The sequence below is a fragment of the Nematostella vectensis genome, chromosome 11 (genome assembly GCF_932526225.1).
Source record: "Nematostella vectensis chromosome 11, jaNemVect1.1, whole genome shotgun sequence".
In the NCBI taxonomy this organism is placed as follows: Eukaryota; Metazoa; Cnidaria; class Anthozoa; order Actiniaria; family Edwardsiidae; genus Nematostella; species Nematostella vectensis.
In genome coordinates, this window is record NC_064044.1 from 6,508,203 (window position 1) to 6,525,505 (window position 17,303).

At 40.4% G+C, this 17,303-nt stretch overlaps 2 protein-coding genes across 7 annotated transcripts; both read right to left on the bottom strand.

Annotated features, from left to right (window-relative positions):
- Positions 1 to 539: 539 nt before the first annotated feature.
- LOC5508099 (protein FAM221B) lies at positions 540 to 16,940 on the bottom strand. 6 transcript variants are annotated; one of them, XM_032376879.2, is made up of 2 exons: positions 15,950 to 16,940; positions 540 to 769 (listed from the first exon to the last, which is right to left on the bottom strand). In XM_032376879.2, the coding sequence occupies exons 1-2, from the start codon at positions 16,908 to 16,910 to the stop codon at positions 687 to 689; spliced, it is 1,044 nt and encodes a 347-aa protein (XP_032232770.2). In that variant the 5' UTR covers positions 16,911 to 16,940; the 3' UTR covers positions 540 to 686. The 6 variants fall into 6 exon arrangements, with proteins under 6 accessions (XP_032232770.2, XP_032232769.2, XP_032232766.2 ...); XM_032376878.2 differs by having other exon boundaries at positions 15,821 to 16,939; XM_032376875.2 differs by lacking the exon at positions 540 to 769 and adding an exon at positions 3,068 to 7,304.
- LOC5508113 (potassium voltage-gated channel subfamily A member 2) lies at positions 11,032 to 15,852 on the bottom strand. The gene has a single exon (XM_032376873.2). It carries the CDS (start codon positions 12,841 to 12,843, stop codon positions 11,506 to 11,508), a length of 1,338 nt encoding a protein of 445 aa, XP_032232764.2. The 5' UTR covers positions 12,844 to 15,852; the 3' UTR covers positions 11,032 to 11,505.
- Positions 16,941 to 17,303: the final 363 nt, after the last annotated feature.

The following is a 17,303-nucleotide window of genomic DNA, read 5'->3' on the forward strand; positions in this document are numbered from 1 at the left end:
CATAAAACTATCCTTGTAGAGAGGGAATGCATTTTTGTGATGATCAAAGCCAGCAAGCTGAAGTATCTGAGCTTTTGTAAAAGTGAGGAAATAAAGAGGGAGATATTACTGTATTTCTATGATGTTGTTATTATTATATGTTATATTATTATGTTGTTATTATACAAGCTGGTGTCGGGATTTGAATCAAACGCAGTATCACAGCCATTTTATCGCTCGTCGGTTTTTTCTTTCTCACTTGACTTCGCCGCTCAGACAAACAAAACAGTCAAACTATTCAGGGATTTAGCTTTCTGTGAGCATATTTGCCAATCTTGGTAACTTAAGTTAGACTTGTTTTCTTCTTCCCAGTTATTTTACATGATCTCTTTTCATTCCTTTCGAGTTGGCAAAACAACAATGACAAAATAAAAGGGGCAAATCCTCACGCGCAGTGGTGGGGTGGTGGTTACTAAAAATAGCCGGATTCGGAATCGACATGGCGCGCGGGTAATACCAAAGTGTCCCTCTCTTATCTTATGCTCTCTTGGTTTTATTTGTTTTGAACAAATTGAAATTATCATCTACGATATTTTTATTGTATGATTTTTTTTTTCATTTTTTATTTATTTAAAAAAAATGATCTCTACAAAATCTACTTACCTATAAACACTAGAATGCGGTTCCGGCGCCCATTATAGCGAGGGTTAACTTCCCTTAAGGGCGGTGATATACTCGACCTGCGGAAAGATGATGCGCATCGCCCTCCTCTGAACTGTTTCAAGCATGTCTGAAAGATAGGCAGGAAGCCCAGCCCATACGGGCGCGGCATATTCAAGGACAGATCTAATTAGTGAACAGTATATCCTCACCAGATCATTGGGCTGGACACCAGCCTTTTTAAGTGATCGTAGCGCATAAAGGCGTTTGTTTGCCTTCTTAATGATAAAGTCGACATGCACATTCCACGTGAGGTCGCTACTTATATGAACCCCAAGAACCTTATAACTGTCCACTTTCTTTACAGGAGCTCCAAAAATGTTCAATTAGACCGGGCTAGCTGGAATATACTGCAGGAAATTTATCTCTAGCTCCCTACATTTCTTAGGATTTAAACGCATACCACGACTTTCAGCAAAGGAACTAACATCATTTACGGCGTATTGCAAATAGCTAGGACTTCAACGTGGTACTACTTCGAAGACGGTCGTATCATCTACGTACTTCAGTCGCGTAGGCCAATTTGAAACTAGCCGATTAACTGAGATCGCGAATAGCATGGGAGCTAGTTTGGTCCCCTGGGGGTTTCCCCCATTAGGGCGCACGGGCGAAGACAATGAGCTGCCAATTCTAACATCTTGTGGCCTGTTACTAAGGAAGGAGCATAACCATCTAATTAAGACAGGGTGGACATTTAGAAAGCGCAGCTCATTTAGCAAGGGGTAGTGATCAACCAAATCAAACCCCTTGCTGAAATCAGCAAAGAAAATCCTAATGAAGTTCCCACCCCTGTCAAGTGCAGCTAAGATAACATGTAGCATGTACACTAAGGCGTGCGTCGTACTTTTTCCACTAACTGAGAACTGCTCAAAGTCAAGTTTATCTAACACATCAGCTGTAAGCAACTTCAGAGTAAACTCCTCATGGATCTTGGCTAGTGGAGACGTCAGTGTTATTGGTCTGAAATCCTCTTTGACTTCCTGTTCTCTTGATCGTTTTGCCATTGGTTAAAGGAGGCAGGGGGTGGCAAAAAACATGTTCGTCATAACGAGGGTTAACTTCCCTATAAACACTAGAATGCGGTCCCGGTGCCCACTATAGCGAGGGTTAACTTCCCTACAAACACTAAAATGCGGTCCCGGTGCCCACTATAGCGAGGGTTAACTTCCCTACAAACACTAAAATGCGGTCCCGGTGCCCACTAAAGCGAGGGTTAACTTCCCTACAAACACTAGAGTACAGTCCTTGTGCCCACTATAGCGAGGGTTAACTTCCCTACAAACACTTGAATGTGGTCCCGGTGCCCACTTAAGCGAGGGTTAACTTCCCTACAAACACTAAAATGCGGTCCCGGTGCCCACTTAAGCGAGGGTTAACTTCCCTACAAACACTAGAATGTGGTCCCGGTGCCCACTATAGCGAGGGTTAACTTCCCTACAAACACTAGAATGTGGTCCCGGTGCCCACTATAACGAGGGTTAACTTCCCTACAAACACTAGAATGTGGTCCCGGTGCCCACTAAAGCGAGGGTTAACTTCCCTACAAACACTAGAATGCGGTCCCGGTGCCCACTATAGCGAGGGTTAACTTCCCTACAAACACTAGAATGTGGTCTCGGTGCCCACTTAAGCGAGGGTTAACTTCCCTACAAACACTAGAGTACAGTCCTTGTGCCCAATATTGCAAGGGTTAACTTCCCTACAAACACTAAAATGCGGTCCCGGTGCCCACTTAAGCGAGGGTTAACTTCCCTACAAACACTAGAATGTGGTCCCGGTGCCCACTAAAGCGAGGGTTAACTTCCCTACAAACACTAGAATGTGGTCCCGGTGCCCACTAAAGCGAGGGTTAACTTCCCTACAAACACTAGAATGCGGTCCCGGTGCCCAATATTGCAAGGGTTAACTTCCCTACAAACACTAAATGCCGCTCTTGTGCCCATATAGCGAGGGAGGCAAACACTACTGAACTTCAGCCGTGCAAGTTAATAGCATATGAGACTTTAAGAGGTGGCAAAAACACACCTTGAGGCAAATATGTTGAAAAGATATCATAAGCTCCTGGAGGCTTATGGGTTATAGCTTTTGCGTTATATGCATCTAGTGTTATATATGCCGGAGAAATACTGACCTGTGGCTTGGGCCGTAACTCAAAACCTATAGAATTATCACGTTTTTCAAGTTTGGTGTCTATTTTAACTCTCGAAAACGTCTTATGTGATCTTGTTTATGCTTCTTTTAGGGAAGGAGAGGAGGATTTTGAGACTTTCGGCTAGGGATTTTGCTGTCTTAGGCCGTTTCCCGGAATTTTGCAGAGCTTTTTAGCCAAGGCTGTTTTTTTTTTTTTTTTCGAATTTCATTTTTTTTAAGATTTAGGCTTGCCCATATGTTTTTTTGGGAAAATTTCATTACGGAGGCATTTCTTTGTCAGTTGCTTTTAGCTCGAATTAGCTGAATTCGACTGATTATTATTCTATACTACATGTCTTAAGCTGATTCTTGAAGTCTCAATTTATTTTTGGTTCATAATCCGGGATATTTTGTTGTTTTCCGCCTCCTTTTTGGAATGTAAATTTCAGTCTCTTTTTTTTCCCGTTTTTTTTTTTCGGTTTTTCGGCCAAAAACTATACGAACATGTTTTTTGCCACCCCCTGCCTCCTATAAACAATGGCAAAACGATCAAGAGGTACGAAAATGAATTGACCTTTATTTTCATAAGAATCGATTAGTCCCTTGTCTGTTTAAAAGACTGCGCTGATCCTAGTTCGTAATTCCTTAGTTCCTAGTCCAGTTCCTTCTCAGTATTAATCGGGGTCAGGGGGGGACTTCATAAGAAATGCTAAAATGGTAAAAATACCTCATTTATCAGCTAGTCTCGATGCAAAGGCATTAACGTGATTTATAAAATGATTTACAACAATTTTTGTAATTTTTGGGGATTCTAGACTAACGTCTAAGTAGGGTATCTTGTCTGAGTTTAGACGCTTGCAATTTTCTATGTAATACAAAACCGTAGTAATCCTTTTTCCTGAAAACTTCTTGGTTCCTACTCAGTTCCTAATCAGACCCTGAAGGAAAGGGGGTAATTTTTAATAACAAAAAATCGAAATTTCCTTTTTTCTGGAAATATGCCAATATTATTTTTTACATTGATTTTTGCGCTATTTAGCGGATTTATGCTAAATTTCTATTTGAGTCATTACAAGTGCAAACCATTCAAAAGGCGATCCTAACAGAAGAAAAGACTCATTTCAATATAGTCTCAATTCTTCATATCAGATACCTTCTCTCAAAATTATTCAGTGCTTTTTGCAAAGATCCATGCTATGAGTTCCTAGATTAACTGCAGAATGACTTCTAAAATATTATGCGAATGTTGTCGACGGTGAAGACCACCCAAGTGGAAGTCACGCTTAGATCATGCGCTTGGTAGTCACGCTAGCTACACCATCAAAAACTAACTGCGCGACATCTCCAAAAATACGGACAGTTAAATAGAAACTGGACTAGAAGTGACTCGCTTAGATTAAAGTCTTGGTCGGTATGTCGGTTCCTTATCGACAGACGATAAACTAAACGCGACAGGTTCGTAATGGGTTTAACTCGTGACAAATCGTAGTTTTGGCGCAGTCTTTTGCCTAAAGAAAATCATTTTCGGATCTACGTCAAGTTTCTTTTATGTTCGTGTTTGCAAGCCGACTAGTTCGGCTAAATTCCTCGGATTAATGGAGGTTTCCCTGGTAACGAGCCAGCTCAGTTTCGTTTAAAACTGAAAGCATTGCTTCAAAACATGCAAAGTGGTAAGGAGTGTACACCAATTACACAAACGCATCCACGCGACAACCTGAGGTAACACTATATGGTATTATTTACATGCACAGACGTAAAAGCATGTGATTTTTAAAAGTGTATTTATTATGTAGGCTCTAACAAGATATTTATGGTTGTAAAATAGTCGTCATTTAATGTAAAAAAGTTTTATTTACGTGTTTCAAGTGTATCCGAAAGGCGAAATCCCTCAAATTGATTTTGTAGAAGCACTTTTAAACTACTTTACAACTATTATTTTCATTTCCTTTTCAATATCCATTACGCCAAATTACTCCAAGCTAAGCTTGTTTCTAATTTGCGTCTTTAGTTTACACTTATAACAGCTACAAAAGCCAAACAAACGCAGAAGACAAAACTACAACCTTACAGTTGAATCTTATCTCCAAGTTCTCAAATGGCTGTTTTTGACTGTGTTTTGTTTTTTCAGATATTCCGTGAGATAATTTTGCCAAGGTTTGGTGAAGCGTTCTGCGTTAATACGCGACCCCTGCTGAGTTATTGGCAAAGCTGTTAAACGAAGCAAAAGTTATCTACGGAAAAATACGACTAGAATCACAATGAAATGATCGGATACTTGTGAAAGTGTGGAAATGTGACTTGTTTATTTTTATTCAACATTAAGTCACAGGATGCAAACAATCTCGTTAAGGATATAAAAGAAAGGGAATAACGGTAAGGTAATCTGTTAGTTATCAGCCTAAAATTGATGAACTGGCCTTGCTGAGACATCAACTCGCCCAGACTCCGAAAGAGCCAAGAGAAAACCTTAATTAAAGAATTCTATTACGAATTTTGCCTTTGGACAACTGCTGCTCATATGGTGATGTTTCTAAAGGGCTTAGAATTAAATGTTTTATACGGTTCTTGGATCCAGCTGTTTCTCTCCACAAGCACCAAGGTTTGGACGAGCATTTAGTATTTGCGGAAACGCTATTATCGGGCAATCTTCTTATAATATCGTACGTCACGCACGAAATAACTTGCAGGTTGCCTCTTCACAAGAAACACACGAAATTCTAAAGTGATTTCAAGCGAAGCACAAGCTGTTAGAGGGGTTTATAAGCGTCGATGTTCTCAGCGAACAAGGAAAGCAACTTTGCAGCTGCTGTAACATGGATTAGGGTTTATTTAGCCAGAGGCGGGCTTTCTTTTACCCAAGAAACGTCAAAGTTTTATATCTACCTTCCGAATTGATTAAAAAAGACGCTACAGTTAAGAGAGAGAGCATTCCGGTCAAACACACAAAACGAGAACGTCACTGAATCGTAAACTTCAAAGGGAATTCTCTGACTGATCTTTCACTGAAAACTATAACTGTAAACATATATCTTAGAAAGAGAACTTCGGATTTAGGAGAAATTAGAGCCTTTAAAGAAGTAGCAGCATCTGTAAAGGGACAAAAAAATATGGAAACCCCCGAGTAAAAGAAAGTGAACAGCTACGAAAAGACGAGCGAAATTGTGGAGACAAACATTTATTTTACATTATCATTTGATATCTATTTGTGATGGCTATCCACGCTACTGCAGGTCTTGCGCCATTTCAGACCACAGACTTTTCGCGCCGCTCAAGCTGGACTCCCCGTCCGGGGACCCCTGGGGAAAGCAATTGCATTCACCCTTCAACACCACTCCTGTATGATAGTCCCAGAAGGCTGAGTACCGCACATGCGCAGTGCTATCACCGAGCATCAATTCCTTCTGTCGCTACACTAGACATCAGTCAAGGCCAAGGTCAAGGCAGTCTTTACGATGCACTATCTTCGTCCGCGAGCGAAGAGGATAGAATAATCATCATTGTCCGTGGAACGAAATTTGAGACTTTCCGGACAACACTTGATCAATTCCCCGAGACTCTTCTCGGGTCTCCAGGGGGAAGGGGGCGTTTTTATGACCCTACAGCCAACGCCCTTGTATTCAATAGGGACCCAGCATCGTTTGATGCCATTTTGTTTTTCTACCAGTCCAAAGGTAGAGTCCTCGCACGGCCAGGGTCTGTTGACGAAGACACGTTCTCTGATGAGATTAAGTTTTATGGACTTGGGGATGACAATATGGAAGATATTGCGGAGACTGTGTCTCACCCTGAGTTGTTCCAGGGACATTTTGCGGATTTGAGACGCTTATTGTGGTCGATGTTAGAAAATCCGGGTGATTCCAGAACTGGGAAATTCCTCGCTCGTTTCTCAATGCTGATCATCATCCTCTCGGTTATTGCGTTTTGTCTTGATACAGTTCCTGATTTCGAATTCATCGATAACAAGTATGATAAAGATGATACAAAAGATATCCTTGAGAGGCCACAAACACCTCTCTGGTTCGCCATCGATACTGCTTTTGTCATATTCTTCACTGTGGAGTATCTTTTACGCTTATTTGCATCCCCTGACCGATTCAAGTTTATCCGCTCTTTTCTAGCCGTCGTCGATTTTATAGCGATTTCTCCATACTACATTTCACTCCTCCTTGAAGAGGGCACCTCTAATGTCAAGTCGTTCAACGTTGTGCGCGCGATTCGCCTGTTTCGCGTTGTCCGACTTTTCAAGTTATACCGTTACTCAAATGGTCTAAAGCTCCTTGGACGTGCTTTATTACAGAGCAAAGAGAAAATGGGGACGTTGATATTGTGTGTTCTAATGGCAGTAGTACTGTTTTCCAGCGCACTTTTTTACATTGAAGGTTTTGGGATAGCGGGCTCACCCTTTGAGAGCATCCCAGCCTCGTTTTGGTGGGCCATAATTACCATGTCCACGGTGGGGTACGGAGACATTGTTCCTGTGACGTCATTAGGAAAATTAGTAGCAGCAGTCTGTGCGTTCTCGGGAATTATTCTTCTGTATATTCTGCCTATACCTGTATTCGTTTCCCATTTCAATAAGATTTACGGGAAGTGGAAACAGAGGAAGCGTGACGTTAGAAATTCGGTTTTCCTTAATTTAACGTTGAATAAAAGAGCGGCCCCGTGGTAAGTGATTTCATGCAATTTTTAATCGGTTAATGTCACAAAAAATCAACGAGTCGTGTGATAAGTCATACAATGTAGATGTATTTTTCAACGTTGAGAGGCCGCGCTGTAATTATTAATCTTTGCATAGTTGATGAAGTAAACACAGACGTTATCAAAGAATCGTTTTGTCCTTATTAGCTTATGTTTAGGTAGTCTTGTCCTTACGTATTTTGTTAGGTGTTGAGGTATTCAGTTGGGTGTTGAGGTATTTAGTTGGGTGTTCAGGTATTCAGTTGGGTGTTCAGGTATTCAGTTGGGTGTTGAGGTATTTAGTTGGGTGTTCAGGTATTAAGTTGGGTGTTCAGGTATTCAGTTGGGTGTTCAGGTATTAAGTTGGGTGTTCAGGTATTCAGTTGGGTGTTCAGGTATTCAGTTGGGTGTTCAGGTATTCAGTTGGGTGTTCAGGTATTCAGCTGGGTGTTCAGGTATTCAGCTGGGTGTTCAGGTATTCAGTTGGGTGTTCAGGTATTTAGTTGGGGTGTTCAGGTATTTAGTTGGGTGTTCAGGTATTCAGTTGGGTGTTCAGGTATTCAGTTGGGTGTTCGGGTATTCAGTTGGGTGTTCGGGTATTCAGTTGGGTGTTCGGGTATTCAGTTGGGTGTTCAGGTATTCAGTTGAGTGTTCGGGTATTCAGTTGGGTGTTGAGGTATTCAGTTGGGTGTTGAGGTATTCAGTTGGGTTTTTAGGTATTCAGTTGGGTGTTCGGGTATTCAGCTGGTTGTTCAGGTATTCAGTTGGGTGTTCAGGTATTCAGCTGGGTGTTCGGGTATTCAGTTGGGTGTTCGGGTATTCAGTTGGGTGTTCGGGTATTCACTTGGGTGTTCGGGTATTCAGTTGGGTGTTCGGGTATTCAGTTGGGTGTCGGGTATTCAGTTGGGTGTTCGGGTATTCAGTTGGGTGTTCGGGTATTCAGTTGGGTGTAGAGGTATTCAGTTGGGTGTTCGGGTATTCAGTTGGGTGTTCGGGTATTCAGTTGGGTGTTCGGGTATTCAGTTGGGTGTTCGGGTATTCAGTTGGGTGTAGAGGTATTCAGCTCGGTGTTCAGGTATTCAGCTGGGTGTTCAGGTATTCAGTTGGGTGTTCGGGTATTCAGTTGGGTGTTCGGGTATTCAGTTGGGTGTTCGGGTATTCAGTTGGGTGTTGAGGTATTCAGTTGGGTGTTCGGGTATTCAGTTGGGTGTTCGGGTATTCAGTTATTGTATTGTTACAGGGGTTAGATGCTGATTATTGTTACAGGGGTTAGATGCTGATTATTGTTACAGGGGTTAGATGCTGATTATTGTTACAGGGGTTAGATGCTGATTATTGTTACAGTGGTTAGATGCTGATTATTGTTACAGTGGTTAGATGCTGATTATTGTTACAGTGGTTAGATGCTGATTATTGTTACAGGGGTTAGATGCTGATTATTGTTACAGGGGTTAGATGCTGATTATTGTTACAGGGGTTAGATAGATGCTGATCATCTTCTGTGTTTAAGTGGCTTATTGGTTTATGCTATGGCCGGTTCTGACCCGTATAGGAGCGAGAGAATTTTGATATTCTTAGTAAACTATAACACGATTTGAAGGTTAAAATATCATTGGGAAAATCTTTGTACAATGAATCCGCCTTCCCGGCTTTAATGATGATTATCAAAAACGTTGTGTCCTTTTGTTTCAAGAAACAATGACAAACTGATTGTGGTCTGATCGCACGGCTTGTCATTTCAAGATCACGGGGAAAACTGTGAATGATTGTATAAATCCATCATGAGATAGGACGCCTACGCGATAAGCATTGTTTCTTTTTCAAAGGAATCCTTTTAACCCTATACATTTTTTATTGTTACGCAAAGTATCATTGAGAATTAAGTGCAACCGCTGTATCCTTCTTTAGAGAAAATAATAATCCTATAAAATACGAAACTGGTAAAATTTCATTCAATTTTTTTTCTTTTTTGAACTGTTACAGCTTTTGAAAAAATATGACATCGGAACAAACAAAGGAAAGTTATTAAAATCCTATTTTCAAAACTGGTTTATGGGTGTCCTTGGATAATACGACAATTAGATAGGCTTATAATTGATTTAGGTGTTTAGGTTACCTTTGACTAATTATGTTACCCTATAGGGCGCTCTCTAAGGTGTCCGTTGCTTTTGGATATTAAAAATTCTAAGATTCCAAAATATATATTCACAAGCCATTTGGGGACGTGGACAACCGCAGCTGCTTTCACTCCGGTGGAAATTAGAATAGTTTTTCTTACAAAAATAACCTTTCAAGCCGAGGATATTTATCGTTAACAAGCGGTTCTGTGATATAACGACAGTGATACGTTGTACCAGTCTGATTACGCATTCCTGAAACAACATACTTTAAAATGTTTCCCTCTCTCCATGGTATGCGTAGGAGAAAACGAGACCATATAGACGCCATAAAAAAACTTGTGGAAGCATCCACCAATGCTCACAATATCATTATTTTAAGCTTATTCAATAAATTTTAGTGAAATACTAGACATACTTTTATCGAAATTTTATTAGATTGATTAAGCCACTTTCTCTGTGGTTGCTGGCAAGTGCGTCTAAGTCATTTTAAACAAATCTTTGGCTTAAGAAACCCAACCAGAATTAAGGTAAAAATTGCTCAATCGGGATCAGTCACGGAAAATGCTTTAATGGGCAACACAAACATTTGATGATGAGTGCACATTTTATGAGATGTCGGGTGTCTTTCAGACTTGACACAAAAACTAAAATAAAACTACTTTGAGGATAAAACATTAAACAACTTTAGATATAGCTCTGTCACGGTCAGGGTAAGATAGATAACCATTACTTTCTTATTCGCTGAACCCATTCTTTCAAGAGAAATCCTCAGGATCGCTAACCAGCTTCAGGCGGACCGAGATCCTCAGTAATGATTAAAGATTGTCGATCAGCTATTCCTTTCTTATCATTTACATTTGAAAATACAACGGTCTTTATTTGCAAGGAAACTTTTTAATAATTGTCCACGATTGAAGCCCGATACTACTATTTGTTTTTAGCTTGAATAAGCCGATGGAAATGGGTGCATTGTGTGACTTGATCTTGAACGGGAGTGGAAAATGGTGGCGCGACCATAGCGACATAGTCTTCTTCAAGAAAAGTTAAGCAATCAAGTATTGTGCATACATTGTGGTCCGGATTACCAGAGAGTCCTATTATTAGATTATTTCGAGTGATAGAGACCACCGAATGGTTTTTGGAGAGCAATTGCTAGCATGAAACCCACCTTACTTTGTGGGGCGAGAGTCAAGTATATTTTTTCAAACAAATCGTGCAACGAAAACATTGAACGCATCGAAACATCTTTTTAGGATCAATTATCCACAAAGTAAAACTCTGCTTGTTTTGTAATGACTGGGCTCTGTATGTAAACGGTTTAAACTAAAAAAGTAAGAGGCAACTTCTTTTAAATGCTTGAAGTGTTTCATTGTTTGAAATGAAGTGCTTGAAATATTTTATTTTATTTTATATCGGGCTGGGGACTATTTTTTTTCGGCGATGGCGAACACTTGAGCACAACAAAATAAAAGTATGCTTGCAAGCTCGTCCAGTTCTCTATATTACTGCTATCTTTATGACGGAACCATCTTTTTTAGGGAACGGCATATCTCTTATTGAATTGAATTGAATAATGAATTCTTTCCAGAGGGAAGTCAATTTCTTATTTGATGTTAGCCTTCTTAAATCTGCTATTAGGGTACTTGAACAATTACGACGGCAAGAAGAACATGACCAAGAAAGTGTTTTTGTGCTAAAGACACATTGTTTCTGTTAGCGAATAAAGATAAGAATGTTACCTTCATCGACAAACCGTGAAACGTCGTGCTTTAATGATGGAATGTTTCCCAACAGAGTTAATTTTGCGACAAATTCTTCGAATTTCGCCAAGTTTTGGGTTAGTTTTTTCTCCCGTTGCCTTCGTCGTTGCTTAAACTTCCTATGCACTCTGTAGCAGCGGGTGATTAGGAGTGTCTATATGTACTGTGAGACTATTTCTTCTCTCCACACGAACAACCTTCAACGTCGTCGAGATTGGAGTCCTCATGTCCCCTGATAAACCCTTATCCCGTAGCTTTATCCCCAAGAATCTACAATAAATGTTATTAAAATGTAAAATAAATACGGGTGTTGGTAAACACACCATAACGATCACTCCGAAAACAGCGCAACAAGCGCCAACGAGTCGACCAAAAGGTGTCCGTGGACAAGTGTCCCCGTATCCAACAGTAGTCATAGTAATGATACACCACCAAAAAGCCGCCGGAATGCTGTAGAACTCCGTGGGGTTTTCCTCGTTTTCCAAATAGTACATAAGACTCGAGAATAGGATGATAGAGATCAGAAGTAAGAACATCAGGGCGGTGAGTTGGTCCTGGCAAGATTGTATCGTATAGCCAAGTATTCTCAAAGCCGCAACGTAACGAGTAAGCTTAAGTAATCGTATGACGCGCAAAAGACGAAATATCCTTAGAACAGTAAAGGTTATAGCGTGCGTTTGATCTGCGTCCAAGCCTAGGGAGATAAAGTAGGGAATAATCGCTATCAGATCAATCAGTGCGAGTGTTGAGAACACGAACTTGAGTTTATGCGGTGCTGATATTAACCTTGCAATATACTCTGACGTAAACCAAGTGATGATACATGTATCTATGACGAACCAGAGCAAAGGTTTGCTTGATTTAGAACCAAGAGCATTTGCTGTTGAGTTCTGGGAATGTGTGGATTTATCAAAGCGCGCGTAAGCGTCAACGTCTAGCGTCTCAACACAGAATGTTACAATCGAGAAAATAATGACCAACATCGACATATTAGCGAACCACGTGGCATATCGTGAGGAATTAGGCTTATCAAAAAATAACCACATTTTTCTTTGCCATTTCATTTTAGGGAGATCTTCAATGTTGTGAGATTTCTTGTCTGGGCTTTCTTCTTTCTCAATGTGTATATCGTAGAATTCCAGTTCTTTTTCGAATACCGCTTCTGATACACTTTCCGGGCGCGCTAATATTCCATTTGATTGATAATAAAATAAAATCGCGTCGAACGATACTTTATCCCTGTCGAAGTAATATTCGCGTAAATCTGGACGGAAGTACGGCATTCTGCGATCTTCACTTCCAAGAAGCGTTTCCGGGAACTGTTCAAGGGTTCTTTCAAAAGTTTCAAAGCGTTCGCCACGGATGTTTAACACAATTCGGCGCGGATCACAACAATAATCTACAGTGCCCATGACAGTGGTGAAAACTGCTTTTCGTAGCCACACCAGTGATTCCATATAGAGAACTCCTCATCACGTTAACTAGTTCATCTTAGTGACACTGACTTTTTTCACGGTGCTCATGTACCAACAACCTTCCAAATCCTCAATAAATTTTCGCGTACAGCATATTTGTTGCCTCAAATTGGCCAATCGATTTACGCTATACACAAAATGTTTTTAGTTCGCAGCTCCTAGATCTATACAACAATTAAGAAAAGATCATAATTAATGCGATACGATGGAGTAAAAGATAACCATCCCAACTCTCTCTAGGATCAGTTTTTCTCTGTTGTTTACAACTCCGACAATTTGTATTGTTTTCCTCTAAAACACAAACCTTTCCCGCTAGAATGGCTTTATTTTCTTGAATACCTTATATAAAAATAACAAGAGCTTAAAAATGCAAGAGAATTAATAATTCAGCTCTTTTGAATTCCATCTCAAGGCAAGATGCTAGGCATAGTGATTGGTTGAACAAAGATTATTACCGAAAACTTCGCAAAACGGCCTGTAAAATATGAGAATATCTCACCGCAGAACGACGAAGGAGATTAGATCTTAAAACATAGTCATTTATCCACTCGTTTACCCAACACGAAGCTGGAGAGGCCTGCTTCAATTGATTCAACTACTTGAATTTTTCACACTAATTCTATTTGGCGTCTTTTGAGGCTTTTCATTGAACCAATCGGAAACAGCAAGTTAGTTCCTTTCGAATGAGAGCCAAGCGGTTTTATTTTCGATTATTAACCTAATTCATTCGGGGTTCGAAAAGCTTTTGGTTTATGAAGAGCTATTGAAGGACATTTCTTAAGATTGTACCTTGGTAACTGATTTACAGATGAGAAATGCGATTATGCTATAAAAAGGAGAATAACAAAACATCATGGCAAAAGAATATTTAGTTAACCATCTTTCAACGCTGACCTTCCGTGAATTTCCATGTAATGTATAAAAATATAATCTTCAAATTAATTTGGCGACCTAACCTAAAGTCAATCTGAGGTCACAAGTACTATTATTGTATTTCATGTCTAGCCGAACAAAGTATTTTTACAACGTTAAACCTCGTAGCCATCAAAAGTCGCCATTCATTTTGCTTTGTTTACTTTATCCGTCTGTGTATTTTTTCACGTATTTCGCCATACAAAATAATTCTATTACGACTAAAGGCAAGATTAACTGGTTTACTTTCTGTTTTTTCACCTATAATATATATTTTTTTACATTATATATTTTGCTATTATTCACTTCTCTAGGACGGAGACTCCATACTAAACATCTCCCCGCCAAAAAACGTTTTACTTTTTGTCTCCCGCAATTTAAAGCCTGCTGGAAACGGATAATAAAATAACAAGCTGGGAATTTGCTATGCATCCTACAAATTAATCTCAAGGTCAATGAAATGGTGTCAGAACTGGATTGAGAAATTCTTTCTCATAAACTCATCAGAGATAGCGCGCAAGTGAGCTATGACACTGCTTTAGTCTCCTATTTTTGCTTATTCGACAAGTCATTCGATAGACGTTGTAGGCAAACCGTGGTTTGTCCCCTGCAGAGTGACCTGATAGATCTGCTAAGAGTAATCATTAAAACAACCTGATGGTCCGATAATCCGGTTTCTTTTATCCAGCTTCTTAACCCATTATCCAATTAGCGAAGGTTAAAATCTACCTAAAAGGTTCTCATAAAGAATACGTGTAATATACGCCAATAATAAGTTTAACTATTCATTTTTTCAAATGAATTGGCTAAACACATGGGCCGCGCAGTGCATTTTTGAAGAGGAGGTTTATACGTGAAATTGTATCAGCGTCATGTAAGCTCGGCCATTGAAACAATATTACACTGTCACAAACTTTGTCGAATCACCGATGGTTTAAGCTTGCCTAAAAATGATTTAAGAATAAGCAAATAAAATATAAGTCAAGCATTGTGTTTCTTTTCAACTCTACAAAATAACCGTTACAGTACATCAGCTTTACAGCGCAACCAGTAAAACCGTGTTTGCAAATCTAACATGCCATTTATATTTCCCATGTTCTCTGATCGGACTGTAAACGAAGGTATTTAATTGTTCCAGAGTTTTGTATAAATCAAAATTCAATTGATACATCTTATATAATATATAAGATAATAAATATAATATAATAAATCTTTCGGATTCTATGACTGACACTCCAGTATTAAAGAAGGAGTTGTTTTTTAAATTAAAATTCAATTGATACACATGTCGATAGATCTTTAGGTTTTGGTTACTGATTAAGCAGCTCTTCTTTATAGGAGATTAAAGCTATTTTAGTTCTGCATACAATTAATTTTTTTGGAAAACATTTTCTGGCCTCGCAGCAATGGTCTGCTATTTTCCAATTTATTTTTTAAGTGGGGTGGGGGGTGAGTTTAGTTTTAAAAAAAGGATTTGGGAGAGGTTCGAAAGAGAGAGTGCAAAGTTGACTATCTGCAAATCTAACCAGCAGAACTTTTCACTTTCTGCTCCACTGGAATGTGGTTGTAAATTCATGTCCAAAGACACCAATATTAATAGCACTAACCCTAATTCTAACTGTATCGATATCAGTCTACTTTGTTCTTTGACATGAATTTACAACAGATAAAGGCCCTCTTAATTGCTGTGCAAATAAACTCCATCAAAGCAAACACCAAAGGTTAGTACTGTACATAGTACTCAACTTCACAGTCCACAGAGCCAATGAGGTAACATAGGAGGGAGGGGAGGTTGGATACAACACTGTCCCCCTGCCACCACCATCTATGCATGTGGCATTTCTCAAATTTCATGAGTACTAAGAATATGACTCAAATTGAGATTTTTGTGATTTAATAACTTCTCATTTAGAGTGCCATGAATTTAGTGCTTGAATAAAACTCAATTTGTGCACAGGAGGAGTAAGGTAAGAGAGTAAATTGACAACTTAAATGTATGAAACATAAGTAACTGCAAGCTAGAAATAGAAAAAGTGTTTGATATTACCTTCACCTCCCATACTCCAAATCATGGTATGCGACTGCAGTTACTGGAAAGAAGATCTAGGGGAGGACTGTGCTCCTCTCAATTGGAGCGCCAAGCCTGTCGGGGTATTATCTGGAATGGCATATCTACCTGATGTCAGCGCCATATATTGACTATCATCATCTTCCCGTCCAGTAAGCACAGCGTTACGAAGCCCTGGCAACTCATGGAAAGGGAGATATGCTTCCCCGTATGGAATACCTTCATCTTTCCTCATGCGCTCCGTCTCAAACACTGTCTCATGCTCTTCCCAGTGTTTATCACATGCACAACAGAGGAAATTAGAAAAGAAGCGTCCACACCCACAACCAGCAATCCGACACTGCCTCATACCAGTGGCAACATGTTCTTCATGAGTATGCTTGCATTTACACTTTGCACGCCAAGAGCGAGGGTCAAAATTCGGTCTACGCTGCAACCAATACTCTCCCACATCCTCAGCACGAGATGGTATAAACGCAAACGCCTTACACTTGCAACCTGCCATACCACAGGGAACCCGCACACTGTTACTATCGTACCTCCCATGCTCGCTTAATGAATGCCCACAAAAGCACTTCGATGAGCTTCCTACACGAACGCAATCGTGTTTAAAGCTGGGGATACGCCATCCTATATAAATACCGGTCTCTATGGCTTCCAATGCCGCCTCCCTTTCCGGATCAAATAATTTTTTCACCCTCGGTGCAAACTCCTCACGGTGCATAGCTCTAGCGACTGGTAACAGCTCGGCTTTCTCTGCGGGAACGATCGGTCTACATGTGTAACCCTTTGGGGCTAAGATCCCCTGAGTTTTGGCGGCCATTCCGCCTCGAGGTCTATGTGCAACAGCTTTACTTGCTTCTGTCGTCTTTTGGTTGCTATGATGTACTCGAGAGGTCGTTCTTCCAGGCTGAGGCGAATAGCGTGAGTAGTTATTCCTCGCTGTACCCCGACCTCGGTCTGATGTCCTTGAAGAGCTAACTCGTAGCTGGTCTAGAGGCTGTGTGAGGCTGTTTGGGGATAATGTTTCTCGGGACTTGGGAGTTTGTTTACTCTTTCGAGTCGCCATCTTGTTTTCAACTTCTTATGAGCCCGCGATATGGTTCATTGAGTGCCAGCAGCAAAACCACAGGAAACCTATATGAAGAACTTTAATTTTCGAGGAACTTTGCGAAGAAGGGATGTGGGCAGAGATTTAGATGATACGAATAATACCCCTCCCCCCCCCCCCCCCCCCCCTTGTCCGCCGCCTTTGGCATATACCAAGTAATGCTTGTGATAATGGAGCAAAGGAGAAGGAGTGTGCGGAGACGTCTGCGTTGCTTATTCGCGATAAAAGAGACTAGCGGCTAGGAGACGTGCAGCTTAATGTCAGCGCAGAGTCAGCGGTGCGTGTTTTCTTGGGGGCCAAAGCGCTGGACTATTTAAGGGTAGAGGGGAAGGGTGGATAGAGAGGAATTTA